Source organism: Panthera tigris, chromosome C2 (assembly GCF_018350195.1).
Source record: "Panthera tigris isolate Pti1 chromosome C2, P.tigris_Pti1_mat1.1, whole genome shotgun sequence".
In the NCBI taxonomy this organism is placed as follows: Eukaryota; Metazoa; Chordata; class Mammalia; order Carnivora; family Felidae; genus Panthera; species Panthera tigris.
This window is the reverse complement of record NC_056668.1, coordinates 18828262-18850098: the sequence shown is the minus strand read 5'-3', so window position 1 is coordinate 18850098 and position 21837 is coordinate 18828262. Positions and strand designations below refer to the sequence as shown.

At 40.7% G+C, this 21837-nt stretch overlaps 1 protein-coding gene across 2 annotated transcripts; it reads right to left on the bottom strand.

The window, feature by feature from the left end:
- Positions 1–1528: 1528 nt before the first annotated feature.
- Positions 1529–21716, bottom strand: MRPL39 (mitochondrial ribosomal protein L39). 2 transcript variants are annotated; one of them, XM_007075056.2, is made up of 10 exons: positions 21527–21716; positions 20558–20764; positions 18688–18827; positions 15953–16052; positions 14695–14762; positions 11794–11906; positions 9202–9267; positions 8139–8292; positions 3888–3935; positions 1529–1632 (listed from the first exon to the last, which is right to left on the bottom strand). In XM_007075056.2, the coding sequence occupies exons 1-10, from the start codon at positions 21699–21701 to the stop codon at positions 1582–1584; spliced, it is 1122 nt and encodes a 373-aa protein (XP_007075118.1). In that variant the 5' UTR covers positions 21702–21716; the 3' UTR covers positions 1529–1581. The 2 variants fall into 2 exon arrangements, with proteins under 2 accessions (XP_007075118.1, XP_042854381.1); XM_042998447.1 differs by lacking the exon at positions 1529–1632 and adding an exon at positions 1658–2906 and having other exon boundaries at positions 3889–3935.
- Positions 21717–21837: the final 121 nt, after the last annotated feature.

Here is a 21837-nt window from a genome sequence, read left to right as displayed (position 1 = left end):
CTGGAGGAAGGCAGGTTTAAGAGAACAGTTTATATAAAAAGGAACAAAATCAGACAGCGTATCAGACTTTTCATTAGCAACATCAGATGCCAGAAGTTAACCTGAGTTGCTTTCAAAATCTTGACAGAAAATTACCTTTCAGGGGCGCCAAGGTAGCCCAGTCGGTTAAGTGTCAGGTCACGATCTTGCGGTCTGTGAGTCTGAGCCCACATTGGGCTCTGTGCTGACAGCTCAGAGCCTGGAGCCTACTTCAGATTCTGTCTCCCTCTCTCTCTGCCCCTCCTGCACTTATGCTCTGTCTCTCTCTGTCTCTCTCTCTCTCAATAATAAATAAGTGTAAAAAGAAAATTACATTTCAGTCTACAACTCTAGCCAGTTGACCACATGTAAGTTGCAAAGCAAAGCTCCTTTAGACATGCAAGGGCTCACCTCTTAGACGCTTTTTCTTAAGATGGAACTCACTAGAGATTCCAACACAATGAGAAAGTTCATAAAGGAACAGGAAGATATGGTCTCTAGGAAGTAGATCCCACCCAGGGAAGAAATCAAATCTTCAGAAGAAACCTGTGCACTAAGCCCAGAAACAAAATGTTCACCCTGGAACAGAAAGAAATCTTTTGGCCAAACAGTTTTAAAAGGGCTGATAATCAAGATTTGCCCCAGACACGGGAAGCAGGCACTCCCAGACTGTTGTTGGGAATGCCATTTGGCAAAACCTTGTGGAGGCTGAGCTCTGGTAGCATCTGTCAATAATTCTACTACCAGAGTCTATTCCTCTGACGTCACTTATTTGTGAGGCAGTGTAGAGCATGCGGGTGAAGTTACGTGGGTCCACATTCCAGCTTTGCTACTGGCCAGTTCTATGGTCTGTAGGTTTCCTCCCTTACAAAATGGAAACACCTTCTCAACACATTTTGAGGATTAAATAAGAGATTCCATGTGAAAGGCTTAGCACCATGGCCAGAACATAGGAAATACTGTTAACTTGGTCAATACTCAACTAATCTAACCACAAAACACTTAAAACATTTTGTACAAAAATGTTTACCGTGCCATTGTTTAAAATAGCAAAAATGGGGGCGCCCAGGTAGCCCAGTCAGTTCAGTGTCTGACCGCAGCTCGGGTTGTGATCTTGTGGTTCACGAGTTCGAGCCCCACATCGGGCTCACTGCAGTCAGAGTGACCCTCTATCCCCCTCTCTCTCTGCACCTCCCCCACTCACTCTCTCTCTCTCAAAAATAAAAAAATAAAATAAGATAGCAAAAACGGAAACTAGTGTGATCCTTTGTTTTCAAAAGATTCCACTTGTATTTGTACATATGCTTATACATGTAGAAAAAAGAACTGAATGGAGAAAACATGTCAAGGTGTTATATCTGGGGAGCTGGAGGGCGCAGGGTTGTTTCTGCGTAAAATTCTTATTGTGAACAGCATAAGCTGTCTTATCCTTTAAAGGAAGGAAAAAGTATAAATTAGTATAAATCTTAGGGAGAAAAAGACAGTTAATCTTTATAAGTCCACACAAACATTTTGTAGAAAACTTTTATTTTAATTTACTATATATATTTAATTTTTAGGAAATTACTGGGTCGATGCACTTTCCTCTGTAGGTTTAGTTTGATCTTCAGTTACCTGTAAAAACATGAATAGCTTTACTTTTCTAATAAAAACAACTTTTAGTTCCACCCTCCCCCCACCATTTTAGATCATTCCACAGTCCTTCTCCTATAATGACCCCTGGTCTTTCTCCTTCGTTAGTAATTATTAAAGAAAGGTAAGTAGAAAAAGAAGAAACCTTACAAGGCCAGGGTCACAACAGAAATTATCAAATAAAGTACAACAATTCCACTCAAAATATAATGAGGCATCCATCTAGGCTTCCCAAGTTTGTCGTTTTATTTTTCAATTACAAAATGAAATCCTTAGTGTGAGAAAAAGCCCAGTAATGCTGTAACACAGTATTTTAAATCAACAGAGTTTCTTGAGAGACATAATTCTATTTTAAACATAGAATATTACAGGTTTAGTAGAAATAGGGACCTGTATGTCCCTATTTCTAGTCTGTGTCACTCAAACACATCCATCAAACAGCTAAACTATACTCATCACCCTAAAACCTGCCCCACGTCGTGCCTTACCTATCTTGCTGAGGGGCTCTGTCTGCCCAGCTACCCGAGCCTGCCACTGCAGAATATAGGTTCTCTTCTGTGCACATTTCAATCAACAAGAATTCAACGAACTCTACCCGGGGCTCTCACCGCAACACCTGAACTTGAGGCTCTCATCTCTTCCATCCCTCTAACAGACCGCAGGCTTATGTCACAGCTTTCTTCCGTGCTGCCCCAGAGTGAGCTCTGGAACAGGAATAGCTGACCAATAGGTCACTTCCTTTCTCAAATTCCCAGTTGCCTCCAATCACCTTCAGGAGGGGAATGCAAATTCCCTACCATGGAAGACAAGCCCCTCAGATGCTATTTCCAAGAAGCTCACTTTGTTGGACTCATCGCCCACACTACATACGACCGCACACCCAGGTTTATGTTCTAGTCACCGTGCTCTCCATTTCTCCGTGCTTTTAGGCAAGCAGTTTCCTCTGAGATAACTCCCAAGCCAGCCCCCCAACCCAGCCCCAAGCAACCCCACATACCAAAGGGTGAGCTCAAAATTTGGCATGACACATACATAACAAGCACTGACTGGGTTCACAGACTGAATGTAAAGGCACTAGCAGAAACAATTAGAAAACTATACGAGGAGGCATATAATCCAGCAGGAACTGTAGGAATAGATATTTGTTCGGTGATGGCTCTGAGAAGGTTTCATGGAAACAGTAAGACTTGGACGAAGTACTGAAGAATGAGTCGGATGTTTCATTTATATACAGGAGGAGAAAGGGAAACAGAGTCCAGACAGAAAAACTGCCATGAATAAACAAACCAGAAAACAAGTCTGAGTTAAGAATACTAGTGTTGTATATTTGAAGGTTGCTGAAAGTAGATTTTAAAAGTTCTCATCACACACACACACACACACACACACACACACAGAATATGTCACTCTGTGAGGTGATGGATATGCTAGCTAACCTTGTTGTGTAATGGTCTGCAATCCATACACACATCAAATGATTGCAGGGTACGTCTTACACTTAAACAATGTTAGGTGTCATACATCTCAGTAAAGCTGGGAAGAAATAAAGTGATATAAGAATGTAAACTAAAAAAAAAAAAAAAAAAAAAGTTTGAGTGTATTTGCAAGCTTGACTAGAGTGGAAAATTACAATAACCAGGATGAGTTCAAGGAGGCCAGACTACACAGAATAGCTCTCAGATAATGTAACTAAAGGCTAAGTACTTAGTCTATGAAAGAGTAAACAGGGATAGAACTGGTCAAGAAATATAATCATTCCTACTTGTGAAATGTAAATACTAATGACACAGAATGAGCTACAAATGCAAGTACCCAGGAAATTTGCACATCTGTCAACCAACAGTCAAGGCAGCTCCAAAATACACGTGACAAATCTCACTCTTTAAATGTTCATTAAGCTTACAAAAAATACCATCTCTTGAAGACCCAATTAACACCACTGGACCCCCTTAAGAACTCTCACTACTATACAGCGGTCCCCTTATTCTTCTTCAGGTTCCACAACATCATTTCCACAATATTCACAAATAAAAACAAGAGAACTGCCAAATCACAGCTCTTCTCTTGCCAAGATGCTACCGGGGTCAACAGCTACAACACTGCTTTAGCTACAGAGACAACCAATTAATTTTTTTCTTCTGTGTTCTTTTATTTCTTTATTTACTGTTTTGTTGTTGCTTAATTTCAAAACAACTTTCTTCATGGAACAGTACTCATTAGCTGTCAAAAATACTTACCATTTTCCGAGATCTCTCCAATAGCTTATTCCATATAGTAAAATGTGCCTTGAAAAGAAAAGAGTCACGATGAATTAAATATAGCAATGAAGTTAAAATAAAAGTATCTGAGTCTTATATAGGTTTTAAGCAAGCAAACACATAAAAAAGAAGGCAGTACTAATGAGGTTAAGTGGTTACAGAAGTGGATTACCCCTGAAAAGGTATTTAATGGGACAGCCACTTTGTTTGGCATTTAAGCAAAAAAGACTAAGTCTTTTTTTAAGACTTTTTAAAGAACATGCCATTCTTCCTCTTTTGTCCTTAATCATCACCATCATAGACAGTGTTTCTTCTAACAGGAAGCAAAACTGTGCCCCATCTTCCCACAGGTTGTAGTTCTTTCCTTAAATAGCCATTTACAACCAGCTAGAGGTCATTCTCCACACCATCAGCAGTCACAAGGAGAGGTTCATCAGAAACCAACTGATATCTTCACACTGAAATGGGAGCCCCAGAGGTTTTACCTAATTACCCTAAGAACAAGTAAAAACTAACGCAGACAATAATAAAATTATAAAACCAATTTACTTAATCCTTAACAATTTTATACAGCAAGGGATCATCAGAATGCAGATGAAAACTGTGCCAAATGCGTAAGGACCACATCAATTTTACTAAGTCACATGAACGACCTGGCAGAATCCATGATAAGAGGTAAAATTACTATATGTACACGTAAGCCCTTCTGGAGAAAAGGGCAGCATCGCATGTTTAAAGGGAAGACAGCCGAATGGACTGCTGGTGCAGACCCCGGAGTGTGTGGCTGGAAGACAGCAGATGACAGAGAAAGTGCTATGAGAGATCAGAGGGGCAGGCAGGGGCCACGTAATGCAGGCCTTCGTGAGACAGGCTACAGGGTTGGGATCTGTTTACAAGAAGCCACTGGAGTGTTTGGGGCAAAGGGATTACATGATCCGAGTATGAAAAAGGCCATTCTGGCTACTAAGCAGGGAATGTGCTTTGGAGGGGGAGCATCCTCGGTGATGAGTAAGGGGCTTGGAAGAGTGGTGAGCACAGATGAGACGCTACGTGATGGAAGGATTCAGGGCATGTTTCAGAATTGAGCTGAAAGGTCTTGCTGATGGACGGGACGGAGCACGGCTGGGAGGGAGAGAGAAAAGCCAAGGATCACTTCACAGCTAAGCAGATGATGATGCCATTTACTGAAATGCAGAAAGCTAGGAAAGGAAGCAGGTATGTGGCGAAAAACAGAACATATGCTAAAAATTACAAAATGTTGATGAAAGAGATGAGGATTCAAACAAAAAATATACTGTGTTCATAGACTAGAAGACTCAATTTAGTAATGATGTCAATTCTCCCTAAATTATACGGGTTTAACTCAATTCCTATCAAAATCTCAGCAAGATTTGTCAAATCAGAAAGATTATCCTAAAATTAAATGAAAAGGCAAAGAACCTAAAATAGTTAAAACAATTTTTGTAAATAATAACAACATGGGATGAATTATTCCACCTGATTTGAAGAACTATTTACAGCTACAGTAATCAAGACTGTGATACTGGCAGGACAGAGACACACATCAATGGAACAGAACAGGGAACCCAGAAATAGACCCATTAAATATGCCCAACTGATTTTTAATAAGGGTGAAAGCAATTTACTGGAGGAAGGACAGCCTTTCCAACAAATGGTGCTGGAGAACCTTGACATGTACAGGCAGGAAAAGTGTACCTCCACCTCCTTCTCACGCCGTGTACAAAACTTAACACAAAGTGGACCACAAACCTATATAAAACTATAAAACTTTTAGGGAGAAAAAGAGGAAGACAAATCTTTGGGATCTAGATCCAGGCCAAGAATTCTTGGAATTAACACCAAAAGCATGATCCATAAACAAAAACTAATAAACTGGACTTCATCAAGATTAAAAACTTCTGGGGAGCCTGGGGGGCTCAGTCGGTTAAGCGTCCAACTTCGCCTCAGGTCATGATCTCACAGTTCATGGGCTCAAGCCCCACGCTGGGCTCTGTGTTGACAGCTCAGAGCCTGCTTTGGATTCTGTGTCTCCTTCTCTCTCTTCCACTCTCCTGCTCATGCTCTCTCTCTCAAAAATAAACATTAAAAAAAATTTTTTTTTTAATTTAAAACTTCTGATCTGCAAAACTTCTGATCTTTTGTTAAGAAGATAAAAAGACAAACCACAGAGAGAAAATATTTGCAAACTATGTATCTAACAAAGGACCAATATCTAGAATATACTAGGAAAAAAACCCTCAAAATTCCACAGTAAAAAGCAAACAATCCAGTTAGAACATAAGCAAAAAACATAAATTTCCCACCAGAAAAGATATACAGATGGCATATAAACACAGGAAAAGATGTCAACACAATTAGCCAATAGCAAAACACAAATTAAAACCACAATGAGAAATCATACAAACTTATCATAATGGCTCAGATAAAAAATAGTGACAATGTCAAATACCGGGAACGGCAAAAGGGCAGTCACTGTGGAACTCAGTGTGATAGTTTCCTAAAAACTAAATATGTGCCTTCTGACCCAGCAACTTTACTCCTGGGCATTTATCCCAGAAAGATGAAAACATATATTCACAAAAACCGGTACACCAATGTTCATAGCAGCCTTATTCGTAATAGCCAAAGAACTAGAAACAACCCAAATGTCCTTTAATGGGTGAATGGTTCAACCAACCACAGTAGATCCATACCACAGAATACTACTCAGCAATTTAAAAGAAAGAAAGAAAGAAAGAAAGAAAGAAAGAAAGAGCAAGCTACCGATACATACAACTTGGATGAATCCTCAGAGAATTACTACTGAGTGAAAAAAACCCAATCCCAAAAGACTGCACAATGCATGATCCTATTCATATGATACTCATGAAATGAAAATGCATAGGAACAGAGAACAGATGAGTATTTGCCAGGGGCAAGGAGGTGGGGGTGGGGCAGAGGAGAGTGGGCGTGGCTATCGATGGCCAATAGGAGAGAGCCGTGTGAAGACACTGTACTACATCTTCACTGTGTCACAGTCCATACATCGGTTGCGAAAGTTTGCAAGGTGTCAGCATTGGGGAAACTAGGTAAAGTGATCAAGGATCTCTATATTACTTCTTATAACTGCATGTGAACCTACAAAGATTTTGAACTATCTCAGAATCCAAAGTTGATTAATAGAACTACCCTACAAGCCAGCAATTGCACTACCAGGTATTTATCCAAAAGATTAAAAAATGCTGATTCGAAGGGGCACATGCACCCCAATGTTTAAAGCAGCACTATCGACAATAGCCGAAGTATGGAAAGAGCTCAAATGTCCATCCACTGATGAATGGATAAAGATGTGGTGTGAATATATATGTGTGTACACACATACACACACACACCATGGAATACTACTCGGCGAAGAAAAAGAATGAAATCTTGTCATTTGCAACAACGTGGATGGAACTAGAGTGTATTATGCTAAGTGAAGTAAGTCAGTCAGAGAAAGACAAATATATCATTTCACTCATATGTGGAATTTTAAGAAACAAAACAGATTAACATAGGGAAAGGGAAGCAAAAATAAGATACAAACAGAGAGGGAGACAAACCCTAAGAGGCCCTTAAATACAGAGAACAAACTGAGGGGTGCTGGATGGGTGTTGGGTGGGGGGGATGGGCTAAACAGGCAAGAGGCATTAAGGAGGATGGCTAGTGTCGGGATGAGCACTGGGTGTTATATGTAAGTGAAGAATCACTAAATTCTACCCCTGAAAGCATTATTATACTATGTGTTATCTGACTTGGGTTTAAAGTAAAAAAAAAAAAAAAAAAAAAAAAAAAAAAAAAAAAAAAATTAGTGACGGGTGGGAGCAATATGGAAAATAAAAGACTCTGAGTCATGAATAGATCATGCCAAACCTAAGACCAAAAGGCATTCTAGAGGGTCTTACCAACATGCACTCCAATAATCTCAATGCACCCTCCCCTATATTAATTTGAAAAAGTAAAATAACTATCTCAGTTTGATTCAACTTTTTCAACTAATATCTCTTTCGTGAATTATCCGTTTACATTCTGAGCAAAATTGTTCTTAGCATAAACATGAATTTACAAAATATTAGTGTCACAAAATTTAATGAAAATTAAAATGTACATCCTTCAAATTAGTATAAAATCAAGAACCAGAATGACATCCACTCCCAAATTGGACGACCTGAAACTTTCAGCTTTACTTACTCTTAAGTGTACCGGTAAAGACAGACCCTGGAATCTTCGTACAAGACTCAACTGCGTGGCTTGAAGATTGTGAACTGCTGATACTTCATACTGGAAACAAATACTTGTTCTTGGAATAAGAGGACCCTCACTCACATCAATGAAGTCACCAAATCTGAATGATTTTAAAAATAAACAAATAAAACCTCAAAATCAAATCGTTTAGAGTAGTTTGGGGGGAAAAAAGAATCTATTCAATCTCTTTGAGGCAATGTCCACAATCAAGAACATTCTATATGGCTTAATTCAATCTCTAATTGCCCCTGACGTAATAATCTCAAGTGAAGCGGCTAAAACTATGAAAATTAAAGTCAAGTGAACCTTGTTCCTTACTAGCATTGATATAACTTTAGAGATTTTTAAGATCATTGAACACATCATGCTCTCAAGTGAATCCAATGTCTAAAACTGATCATCTACGACCTCATAACAACTCACTGTAATAGAGTTTAGAACTCACTATACAGGACAGATTGTCCAAAGAGCAGCTTTCTAAAAGAAAAAAATTAACTGAGTCATGAAAACATGAAGCTGAGAACACAGATACAGGCCATGAAGTCATTTCTGCAAATCCATTATGCACGGTCTTACCTCCCTCATCCCAGTATCAGCACATTCCTATTTCACTTACACGTAACATAAGTAGTTACCAGTCAGTATCCATATTTGCACATACACGTGAATTATGCTCAATTCACAACAATAAATATTTTGCCCAATTTCAAAGTTAAGTTTTAAAAATCACATTTTTAAACAATGGTTTTCAACTCTTGAAATGCGGAAATAGAAATAAGAAACAATAAAATGAGGAACAGAAACCACAATGGCTCCTGAAGAGAATTTAAACCTTCCAATTACCACCGTACCAAAACAATGCACAAAGCAACAGAAAATAAGGTAACAAGAATAACAAATTATGGCACAGATTCATCTTTTTCAGTCATAACTGTACGTTCAGTCACGTCAATTCCACTGCCTAAGTCTTCCTATAAATTAGCAGGACAGCAACTTTATTTTTACTTACCTGTGCAGCTTGACTATCCTCTCAGGGTTCTGAGATGCCTTCTCTTCTATGAAATCCGTTTTGTACCTAAAGAGGAACAAAGAAAAAGCGACTTACTCCTATACGCACAAAAAGGGATTTACGGACATCTCCCCTCTCTTCCTCGTTGGCCAGAGTTTTTCAGACGGGTTTACACTTGGAGTCTCCTCTTCACACCTCACCTCCTTCAGTCTGGCCACAAGCTCACGGCTCCGCCAAAGCCATAGGTACCTCCCTGGCCTCACCCTAACGGACACCTTTCTGTCCTTATTTCCACTGTTCACCTCCATCTGTCAAAGTGCTCATTTCCACTGGTGTCTGTGGCAGTCCCTACAGCTTGTTATTTCAACTCTCTGGCCACTCTTCCTCCCCTCTCCCCTGCAGGGGACCTGTCCTAAAGCCTCCTTTCAAGCAAGCGTCCTCCCTGCGCTGGCTCCTTGATGCTCACAGCTCTAATTACCACTTCTGTGTCCTTATCTTCCACATCTCAGCGTCTAATCCACATCCTTCTTCTGAGCCCCAAACTACGTATCTAAGACCCTCCCGGACACGCACTAGGCTGTTCCACAAGCATCTTACACTCCTGAATTCTCAAACAGAGTGAAAACTTACTCCTTCTTTTCCCACCACACCTACCCTCATTGCTGAATTTCCTCGCTTAGCAAATGGCACCACCAACCACCCACGTGTCTGAGAGAAAAACTGCAGGGATCTCCTCGATTCCTGCTTCACCTACCACACCCCCTCCATCCAACGCATTGCCAAATCACGTCAATGCTACCGCCGAAATGTCTCTCAAACCCACCCAGTTCTGTCACTACAGCCAATAGCACAGACGGAACTGCACAGCCCAGGTACAAACCATAACTTGACCACTCACTACCAAGAGCCTTCTCTCTTCACGCCAGAGTGCTAAAAAGTATTACGTTTGTATATGGCAAAGTCGGGAAGCATTAGTTCACGTGCAAACGTCTACCTACTGCCCACACCCCTTCTGCCAAAGCCCCCATGCATTACTAAGGAAGTCCGTTCCCTTGACTACCTGTCTCTCTTGACCCGACTCGAAGACATGCACCTGTCCCCGGGGAGCCGAAGCCACTTAAAACTCCCCCTGCAGCAGAAAAGCCCAATCACAGATCTACCTTCAACCATCCAAAACTCTGTCCCTTCAGACTTGCCCCAAGCCATCCCTACGTCCTTCCACACATTCAACTAACTTACCAAAGTCCTATAAGCCTCTCCTGGACTTTGAAAGTCCAGTGGAGGGGATGGGAAATCACATGGAATGAACAGCTAGAGTAAATAAACTACGGAAGCTATGGAGCACTTAAATGTGATTAGTCCTAACTGAAATGTGCCTCAAGAGTAAAACGCACCAGATTCTGAGGACTTAGTATGAAAAAGAGAATACAAAATATCATTAATTTCTAAATACTGATCACATGTTGAAATAACATTTACATGCACTTTAAATAAAATGTATTATTAAAATTTACTTCACCTTTTCTTTTGACTTTTTTACTGTAGCTACCAGAAAACTTACTTCTCTAGATGTCTCACATTATATCTCTATTGGACAGCATGACCCTAGAATTGGGGCACTGGAAGTGTCTTGATATGTTCTAGCAATCCAAGGAATTTTCTCATAGAATCAACGTTGGTTTGGTTCTACAGAACTATCTGCACTCTAGTCCAGTTAAAATAGTACATTCCTATTGCTTTCTAATTCACTGGTTCCAGGCTACGCAAAATATTATAAACTACCACTACGAGAACGTAGGTCTCAATTCACAAATACCTAAAGATTTTCCAATCCAGAACCTTGAACAATTTGCAAGAGCATATTCTGTCTTCAGAATCTAGCGTCTATGTTATTTTCTTTGCAATGTAGATTTCCCTAACTAGTTCTAGCTTCAATTAGATTAATACTAAAATATAGTTTATGTTGTTACAATTAGTAAAAGGTAAACTGGAAGTTTTCCGAGTGAGAAAGGGAATTAAGAACGCAGGGAGGATTTAAAATGCTGGCAAAGAAAATCCCCCTAATGGATAATTTGGTGCAGAAGATGAAGACCCACCCGGCTGTGTAAACGTTTCACTTCTCCCCTTAGCTCCCTCCAGACCACGGGCATTCTCTATCTCACCCTTCTCGTTTACAGAGTAGAGGATGGGAAGGAAAGGCTGCCGAACGTGCAAAATGATACAGCTTCGTGTATGCTATCACCTCACGATGGAAGGAAAAGAGGGAAACACACCGCCAAGCTGATATGAAGGACGGACCAGCCAGAGAAACAGAGAAGTGAGACCAAATGAGAAAATTACCAAAGGTGAGCGAAGTTTTTTTCTCAGGGAAATAAATAATGGGATGAGTAAGTAAATAAGTAAAGAGGCTGGGAAGTGGGATGAATGAAAGTAAATAGGTTGGTACAGAAAAAGAGATCTTAGAGCTAAAAATAGAACAGTGTCCTACCCACATCAGATATAAAGATTCTTAAGAGCTGAATTTCCTTCCTTACATGTAACTTTGGGGGGTTAGCAAGGTTTAGCCTTGCTTTCAAGGAAGCCAACACTTACTTGTTGTGCTGAAATATTTCCAATGCCACTTTTGCTTCCACTTCCAGAGTTTCAAATGGAAGATCTTTATAAATTAAAGCACGGGCATCTTTTGTGAAGGAACGCAGGTTCTCCTTCGAAAGGAAAGTATTAACCTCTTGTAACAATTTACTTAAAAGCATTTCTCCATAAGGAAGGTAAGATAAAATCGTATGCTAAATATTATAAATCCAACTAAAAGAAAAAGCAGAAGCAAACTTATTCGGAAACAAAGTTACTAATTTGCGACAATTATTTAGACCATTTTTAGACCGTAAAATGTAAGGTCAACAATTTATCTCAACTCTATGAACTATAAACTTGTAATTTACTTGTAATTAAGATATCAGTCTATATTAATAATTATTAAAGATAATCCTACAAAGAAATTTTAAGTTTTTATTCGAATTACATAATTAAACAAATGTTCATTAAAACAACGATGCAGTTAGAAACGCTAAGAAATAAAAGATATAAAAATCTGTTTACATTGTAAGCAAAACTAAGCTTTTATAAATGCACAGGGAAAACACTGTTTATGTGATTCAGAAAGTTTCACCAGGAAACGTAATGTCATCATTGGCCCTGCCCCAAATATGGCATATATCTAATATTAAAAACCTGTTTAATGAAGAGGTTTTATGCAATTAAAATCATTAATACACATTAACAATATCTGAGATTTTTATTAAAACCATAATTGAGTTTTCATACTATAGATCCTTCATTACTGATACAGAAAAACCAGGCACTGTTACACAACTTTTGTAATAAAATTATTTCCATAAACTATGAGACTTTTTTTGCACGAATGACTCTTCTCCATTCTTAAAGGGATAACTGACTGTATAACAAATCCACATTCACAGTTTATACAGCTGTTCCTTGCGTAACTCTCTACCACTTCTTCTAAGCAGTCCACCTAATACCATGATGCCTGCAATTAGCCAGTGCCTTTTAAGTTTTATATTTAAAACTTGTTTTTGTCAGTTTATTTACCTATCTTGAAAGAGACAGTGGCAGAAGGGCAAAGAGGTAGGGAGAGAGAATCCCAAGCAGGCTCTGCACTGTCAGCACAGAGCCCTATGTGGGTCTCGAACTTAAAGAACCGTGAGATAATGACCTGAGCTGAAATCAAGAGTCAGAGGCTCAACCAAGTGAGCCACCCAGGTGCCCTTTTAAGTTTTATATTTAAAACAGGAAAAAGAAGCAGCAAGTTTTACAGCTCAGAAGTGAATCTTGACTGCGTTCATTTTTATGACATAAATAACGCAAATATATAAAGTAAGAATCACTTCTTCAACTTGAGGGCATATCTGAAAAATAAATTATATTGAGCACAGTTCAGAGATCACGAAGAAAAAGTTTCAATCCTTTCCCTGCCCCCTTCCCTATCTCTCTTTCTACCTCTCTTCCCTCCCTTTCTTTGTTCTTTCCTGTTTCCCTCCTCTCTCCCTCTTGACACTAAGCAACATGAGCAGGATTATATAAGAAATAACTTCCAAAGTCAGAATTTAAGCCTGAATCTGCTTTGACTCCAAAATTTTGCTTTTAGGAACTATAATATTTCACTAAAATGTACCACTAAGGAAAAAAACACTAGCAATTATAATCATAAGATGCCATCTATTATAAGACACATTTTGGGGGCGCCTGGGAGGCTCAGTCGGTTAAGCATCAGACTTCAGCTCAGGTCATGATCTCATGGTTCGTGAGTTCAAGCTCGCTCTCTGCTCTCTCTTGGTCTCTCTCAGAACATTAAAACAAAATTAATTAAAAACATTAAATTAAAACATTAAAACATTAAAAAAAAATTTTTTTAAAGACGTTTCCAGAGATACTAAAATGTGAAAAAAACGTACACTGTGGAATTGATAAAATGCTATGCTACACTGCCTTTCCTTTTCTGACCTCCAGACTTTCAATCTGTAGAAAATACGGTTTTGCTTAATTAAGAATCAGGCATGGGGCACCTGGGTGGCTCAGTCAGTTAAGCGGCCGACTTCGGCTCAGGTCATGATCTTACGGTCCGTGAGTTCGAGCCCTGCGTTGGGCTCTGTGCTGACAGCTCAGAGCCTGGAGCCTGTTTCAGATTCTGTGTCTCCCTCTCTCTGACCCTCCCCCATTCATGCTCTGTCTCCCTCTGTCTCAAAAATAAATAAACGTTAAAAAAAAATTAAAAAAAAAAAAAAAGAATCAGGCATCTGCCTTGTTAATCATAACTAAAATCTCTGGGCTGGACATCTGAAAGCCACTGGCACATCCTGCCCACAGAGAATCTGATCCAGATCGTCTTTGTCAGCGAGGTCCCTGGTGCTACCCAACTCCCAGATCAAACAGGAGAAAGCTCATCGTGCAATCAGACCATTCACCAAGAGTCTAGTCTGTTGCTATTTGAGTTAGCTTAGCTTTGTCAAAGTCTGATTCTTAATTCACTAACCGTCTACCCCCTCCACCCCTCCTCTCAACGTAACCCTGGTATACAGGGAGACCTCGCAGTATGCAACAGGTTAAAACGGTTAGGGCAATGAGTTTTACATTGTGCTCTGAGGACCCAGGAAGTTAGTAAGGCTCCAAGACAATTAAACTTGTAAATCTGATAGCTTGGGCATCTTGAAAACCACTATCTTAAGAAAAGGAATGAACAGTACAAGGAAGAAAGCACTTCCAGAAAAGGTCAAGCAGGACATAAAGTTGACCACATGAGGAAAACCCCCAGTCCTATGCTCTGTCTTGAATACACTGAAAATGCAACACAGGTAGGCAGGTAAGGTCTTTCAAATATCCTCAACAGGCAGTATCACTCAACAACACTGACACAAGAATCGTTCTAACCAAAGAAGGTACATACTCTAAAATTCATATTCTAAACACTATACTTACTTTTGTTGGCATCCACTCATCAAGTCTCTTATCCAGAACTACATCATAGCAGAAGGCTCCAGAGATTACTGTAAATCCAACCAAAATGAGAGGCAAAGTCAAATCTACTAGAGTTACTAATTTGCAGCAACTGAATATTTAGACCATAAAAGGGAAGGCCAGCAATCTCTGCCAACTCGACAAATTATAAAAGTTACCATTATCCCAGCTCTTGCCAGAGCTCTCTCTAGCAGCTTTCCCTCACTCACTCTCTTTTTGTTGAACCAAAATCCCTAGTACTTTTTAAACATTCACATTTTCGTCCAGAATATTATCACTATAGAGACTGCACAGTTACTAGACATAAAACTTCAAAAGAATCAGATATTTAATGTGTAGACAAATGACTACGTGGGCGTGAAATGTTGAATTTTTTAATGTCTTCTAAGCTTTGTTTTTGTTGTTTTGTTCTTAGAATCACTTATTGAGCTTTTTTAAGTTTTTTGGCGCGTATACTTCTACCTTTTTTCGAAAATTTACAAATGCGATCCTATCGCCCATACTGATGCGGAATCTTGGCAAAATTGCAAAGACTGTGAGCTCTTCCATCTTCTCAAAAGTGTCCCCCCCCCCCCCGCCCCAGAGCCATGTCATTTCTGCTGAAATGGTACCTCCTAAACATAGCTTTTTCCAGAATTCTATTTATACTCCTATTTCCTCCTCCTCCACACATTCGATTTAGAAATAAGTGCCTAAAGTGGTAGGAAACAAACACTGAAACAGGGTAATTACACAGAATTCATATTCAAGAGAAACATTATCCTCGAATTGTATTATGTTAATTATTGACCTCCAGTAATTAAATAAGATGGATTTTGTTACCGGTTATAAATGGATTGTATGTACGACAGTAATTTCTATCACATAAAATTAGAAATGAGCTAAAAAAAGAAAAAAAAGAAGCTCGGGGCGCCTGGGTGGCTCAGTCAGTTAAGTGTCCGACTTCGGCTCAGGACATGATCTCACGGTTCGTGAGTTCGAGCCCCTTATCGGGCTCTGTGTTGACAGCTCAGAGCCTGGAGCCTGCTTTGGATTCTGTGTCTCCCTCTCTCTCTCTGCTCCTCCCCTGCCCATGTTCTGTCTCTCTCTCTCCTTCAATAATAAATAAAAACATTAAAAAAAATTAAAAAAGAAAAAATAGAAGCTCTATAAAATATCAAAAATAGGTACCAAAATATTCAATGATTACAAAATGTGCGTGCACGCATATGTACATTACCAGGAACTTCTGGAGCTCTGACCAAACTGACCACATATTCATCTTTGAATGCCCTCTCTATCACACAGCCCATCATCATGGCACAGGAACGCCAATAAGCCTAGAAAAATAAAACATACACAAACATAATACACACTAAGGTTCACTGTTTCTTCAATATTAAAATTTAGGTTAACTTTCAACTACATGGATGGAACTGGAGGGTATTACGCTAAGCAAAATGAACCAGTCAAAGGAAGACAAATATCATAGGACTTCACTCATATGAAGAATTTAAGATACAAAACAGATGTACATAAGGGAAGGGAAGCAAAAATAGTATTAAAACAAAGAGGGAGACAAAACAAAAGAGACTCTTAAACACAGAGAACAAACTGAGGGTTGCTGGAGGGGCTGTGGGGGAAGGGGGAATGGGCTAAATGGGTAAGAGGCATTAGGGAGGACACCTGTGGGGATGAGTACCGGGTGTTACACATTGGGAATGAATCACTGGAATCTACTCCTGAAATCATGATAGTAGCACTATACGCTAACTAACTTGGATGTAAATTGAAAAATAAATAAGTAAATAAAAAAAAATTTTTGGTTAACTTTTGCCTTAGGAACTATTTTTCTATCCATCCTTGGCACGTAGCAATAGTTAACATCAGGCCACGACACTACCTCTACCGAGCAAAAAGCACTGAAGAATGAAGTGCCAACTTCTGTTGTTAGCAGTGTTTCTGTACAAGATACCACACACTACGATGTTTATCAAACACAAGGTAGTTTTACTATCCGGTAGCAACTTTTCTCTCTAACCCAGGATAAAGATAACTTGTTAACAAACCTGTACTAAAGTAAAAAAATATATACATATTAATATACACCTGTTTACGCCATGTATAATAGAGAGGGAACGCTGAACTCTTCAGAACTTGTGACTCCTCTCCTATGCCTAACACCACAGAGCACATCACCCAAGTTACTCATATTTACGGCAGAGCAAACTCACTATTAACTGGGCTTTCGTTTTACTCGCACGTTTTGACCCACGGACATGCCTAATGTGGGTATCCGTGCAATGACCTTACCAGAGTCGTAAAGAGAAACTCAAGTCCTATCACACCCGCCCATCTCGTGCCCCATACTGGCACTACTACAACTGGGCGCTTGACTTTCACAAGCTCTTCACATCTGCGGACAAGAGTGGGCCCACTTCGCTGTGTGCAGCAGAGACTGCTCCAGAGCGTATCCTACAGAACCACACAACATACACTAAAAAGGAGTACAAACTCAGGTCTTGAAGGCAAGTAGCAAAACGCACTTCCTCGTCTATCCTACTTAAATGTGTTTAATGTCTGTTGAACTCCAGAATCAGAATGCCTGGACTAAAGTCCAGGCTCTAGTATTTCCTAAACTCGTAACCTTGGTCAAGCTACCGAACCTCTCTTTGCCTCAGTTTATTTTTCTGGGAAATGGGAACGATAGCATCTATTTTTATGTGGTTTTTATGAAGATTAAATGAGTTAATACCTGTAAATCACCTAAGACAGTGCCTGATACATAATTAATACTTGATATAAGCTACTATTATCATATCTATCGTTTTCTTGCTTAAGTGTTTCATTTCAACATGTATTTATTAAATACCCATTGTCTGTAAGTCAAGGACTGGGTCCAACAGAGGATGTGATCCCTGTCTTCACAGAGCCGAGAATCCAATGCATTCAACAGTTCACATCACAAGGCATGATTAAAATACTGTATCTGAAGAAGTTAGCCAAGTGTGAGGCCCTAAAGAACAGAGGGATTCATCCTGACAAGAAGAAACTGGGAAGATTCCACAGAGCAGACAGCATTTTAATAGAACTATAAAAGATAAACAGGATTTTAACAGGGAGGAAAGAAAATACCCAGAGTTGAAGAAGGACACCCATAAAAGCCAGGAGGCTCACACAGCAAAAACCACTAGTGACCACGTCCTCAAATGTGGCCACAGCAGAGAGGAAGTGGAAAGATGCAGCGAAGGTGAAGCTTGAAAGCCACGCTGGGGTCAGATCCCACAGGGCCTGAAAAGTCATGAGGAAGAAATGACACAACACTCAATCATGTCGCTTAATAAAAGTCTTACAGGCCTGGGGCGCCTGGGTGGCTCAGTCGGTTAAGCGTCCGACTTCAGCTCAGGTCACGATCTCGCGGTCCGTGAGTTCGAGCCCCGCGTCGGGCTCTGGGCTGATGGCTCAGAGCCTGGAGCCTGCTTCTGATTCTGTGTCTCCCTCTCTCTCTGCCCCTCCCCCGTTCATGCTCTGTCTCTCTCTGTCTCAAAAATAAATAAACGTTAAAAAAAAAAAAAAAAAGTCTTACAGGCCTACTAAGGAAGACTTTAGTATTAAAAAGGGAGGTGGGGACAGAGAGTTAAAAAGCTACTGAAATAATCCAACGATGGTCAACGGCTGAATTCAAGCAGCAGAGAGAATGAAATATAGAGGATAATCAACAAATGTCTGTGGAACAAAGTCATGAAAGTAAAATACAAGTCACACGGTTTTCTCAAACCAAAATACAAAGAAAGGATGCCACTGGTACTTTGTGAGCTTGTGAAAATGCAAAAAAATCAAAACGCTGATTATCACGGGCATTACTACATTTGACCTTGGCCACGTTTGCACATCTCATACTCCAAAGCAAAACAGATGTTAAAGAAGAAGAAGAACACTAGGAGGAAAAAAAAAAGAACACAGAAGTAGAAATACCTTATTCACTTCTCCAGGATCACGATCTTTGAAAGTAAGAAATTCAATTTCACAGGATTTGGTCAAAGGTTTATACATGTCCCAAGGCTGTCCGTCCACAAGAGCCAGAATGGACTTCCCGCAGTGCCACTCACTTAAATCTAGGAATTTAAAATAGATTGAAGGTCTGAATCTAACAAAACTCAAATTGAAGAGTTACCTGTTTAAGTGCTACATTAAGAAATAAAACCAACAGAAAGGCAAGATTCTGCAAGCTGACTTCCTCTGGGAGAAAAAAAAGCATTACATAGTACCTCTGTACCAATAAAAAAATAATACCCAACACACCCAATGTGTTATTATTAACAAAACTGCCCAAACCGTTTACAAAAACCATTGAGGCTAAGTCTAATTTGAAGTTAATCTATTATTAAGTAGTAAAACAATCTGCCAAGAGTTACACTTGTATACATAAATATACATCCATAGTAAATCTGGTCAAAACGGGTTGGGTGTCTTGCTCCTACACCACCTCGTCCTTCCCTAAATGGACTGTCCAAGTGAAATACCTTAACAGTTTTTAATTACGGGTATGAATTCACATATAAGCCCATCAGCCCTGGTCTGTTCTTTGACCGGAATGCAACTCTAACTCTAAGCCTGATTAGATGTTCTTCAAGTACACAGCTAGTCACAGAAGTGCTCAAACTACAGGGCTAGAGTCTAAATAAGTCCCACAGAGGATCACGTCCGTTTTTGTTCACTCATCAGTATATCCAGAACCTAGCCCCAGGCCTGTAATACAGTAAATACTCAAAAGTGTACTGAACGGTCAAAAGTATGAATGAGAAGCACTTGTCAGTGCAGGTGTCATGCTGAGGGGGGGCACAGAGGCTTCATCTCCACCCCTCAAAACCCACAAAACCCCTCAAGGGCCTGTGCTTCGTCCTAACCCTCCTCTGTAATCCTAATGCCTATCACATAGCAAAGGTTCAAATAAATGTTCACAGAACAACCAAACAACAGTCATAAGGACTCATCCAAGTGCCAGAGTGAAAAAAAGACTGAGAATGTAGACTATCTTAAGCTTTTAACTAAAATTGTTAATTACTTGAATGGAATCACTACTCCGTTTTCCAAAAATTTAAACAATGTGGTTTAAATGAGCATCCTGGTGTATATACCTATTTGGGGAGCTTTCTAAATTTAAATATTACCAGTTCTATCAAAGCTGCTTTGAAAGCATTTTGATCAAAAATAATCCATACAGAGGCTCTGTTCCCTTCATTTACACACCAAATCACACACAGGGCACAGTCCTCTCCTTTAAGATATGAATCCCAACACACACTTTTACCCTAACCGCATTCACCCCATGCACACTTCCACTTACACATTCACTACATGTACACGGACGTATAAAGAAACACATAACACACAATCAGGCAAGCGGGAAGCACCTAAGGTTTAAGTTAGGCCATAAAGAGCTAGAAAGGAAAAGAAGGCCTAAAAAGCTGGTCCTCGGAGGCCTGGGCGGTCCCTCTATCCCAAATTCCTTTAACGAGCCCCCCATGGGTGCTGTCTAAAAAAGGCAAGCACACTAGTATAGTAACAAGGCTTTCACCTCCGTCTTCTTCTGCCAGAAACAATTACGGCACCCCAAACCTAGCCAGATTCAAGTTTGAGTGCCAGGAAACCTGTGCATCACAGTACCAACCTTTCAAGACCCACAGGACCCTCCAGAGCTAAAGTGACAGTGAAGAGAGAAGAAGATGCTGGATAAAGAACTTCTGTAAGGTCAGGGAGCAATTACCGAGTCTTGTCTCTTCTGAACCAGTCCTTCTGCACAGCTCATGGGAAAGTCAAAACTGTATCCTGATTCACTACTTACGCATAGCACAACTATACGGAGTTGAAACGTTTTTATTCATCACGAAGATAGTGCCAGGGTCCGTTTTCCCAACGTGTTTAACTTCAATCTTCTCAGTTCGAGGAGTTAATGATAACTGCCTGTTTTTCTCTTTATTAAAGAGGTCATTCTGCATTTCTATCAGTTCTGTCGGTGACAGGTGCGAAGCTGGCGATGTTGCTATCAATCCTGTGTAGAAGTTACGATAAATATAAACAGTGAATGAGTAACACACCGATGATACCCCACCCCGCACCACCGTCCTACAAGAATGCGGGGCAACACGAGTTTAAAACGCCGTTCGCCAAAATGCGCTCAGAGATTAACTTAAACCACTTTCTAATATTAATAACAAAAATGCCAAGGGAAGAAACCCGCAGCTAGCCCAGATCCACACCTTTCCTTCAACTTGGGTCTCTCACCATCAGATCCCCATTGCCCATCAATTTCCTCTGTCGTATTACAATCTGTGCTTTACAATAAGAGGCAAAAGGTAACCAGGAAGTAGTCAAAGTCACACTAGTCATTGGGAAGGTGAGCAAAGTTGTCGCCTTGAAACGTTTTGGGGACAAGAAAGCTCCAGGAGACTGGGGCTCCCTCGCCAAAACTATCGATATCTGGAGCGAGAAATGATGAGCTTATTTTCCAAACCCTCAATCAGAGGATTTGACAAAGCCAGTACGAGTATTCCAATGGGAAAATAAGGACACGTCTGCACCACGACGCGGGATCCTTCTCAGAGACGCCCCAAGCTCCTCCCACGGCCCCGTACCCACCCAGCGCCCCGAGATCTGTGTCCCCGGGCCGGGAAGGGGTGGCCGCCACAGCCAGGACGTAAAGACCCTCCTGCGCCCGCAGCCCCGTGAGACCTCCCAGGGCCCCCCTCAGGCCCAATCTGAGCCGACAATCCTTTAATCCTCTCTCTCCGTCCTCACGGCCGCTGAAACTCACTCCAGCCAGCCCCGCCAGCAGGGGCGGCCCGCCAGAGGCGCAGTCCCCGGACCCCCAAAGCCATTGCCTCCTCCGCTGCCGAAGGAACCGCCTCGTACAGGTCCTCCTCTGCCCTCCTCCCCGGAAACTCTGAGCCCGCACCGCGTTCCGTAGAACACTTTTGTTCCGGTCCCATCGGCCGCGCTGCACGCCTCCACCAGGGGGCGCGTTTGCGTCTCGCTGAGGATTAGTGGCGGGAGGTCAGGAGGTCTGGAGCTGGGGTACGTTCCAGGGGCGCAGAGGGTGACCAAGAGGTGCTGGACCGCAGGGCG

Coding starts and splice junctions, on each gene's coding strand:
- MRPL39 (XM_042998447.1), bottom strand. CDS start 21,701: ATGGGACCGGAACAAAAGTGTTCTACGGAACGCGGTGCGGGCTCAGAG. Junction 11,907..14,694: donor ATGAGTGGATGCCAACAAAA/GTAAGTATAGTG, acceptor TTCCTTTCGAAG/GAGAACCTGCGTTCCTTCAC. Junction 3,936..8,138: donor CTTTACCGGTACACTTAAGA/GTAAGTAAAGCT, acceptor TTTCTTTTCAAG/GCACATTTTACTATATGGAA.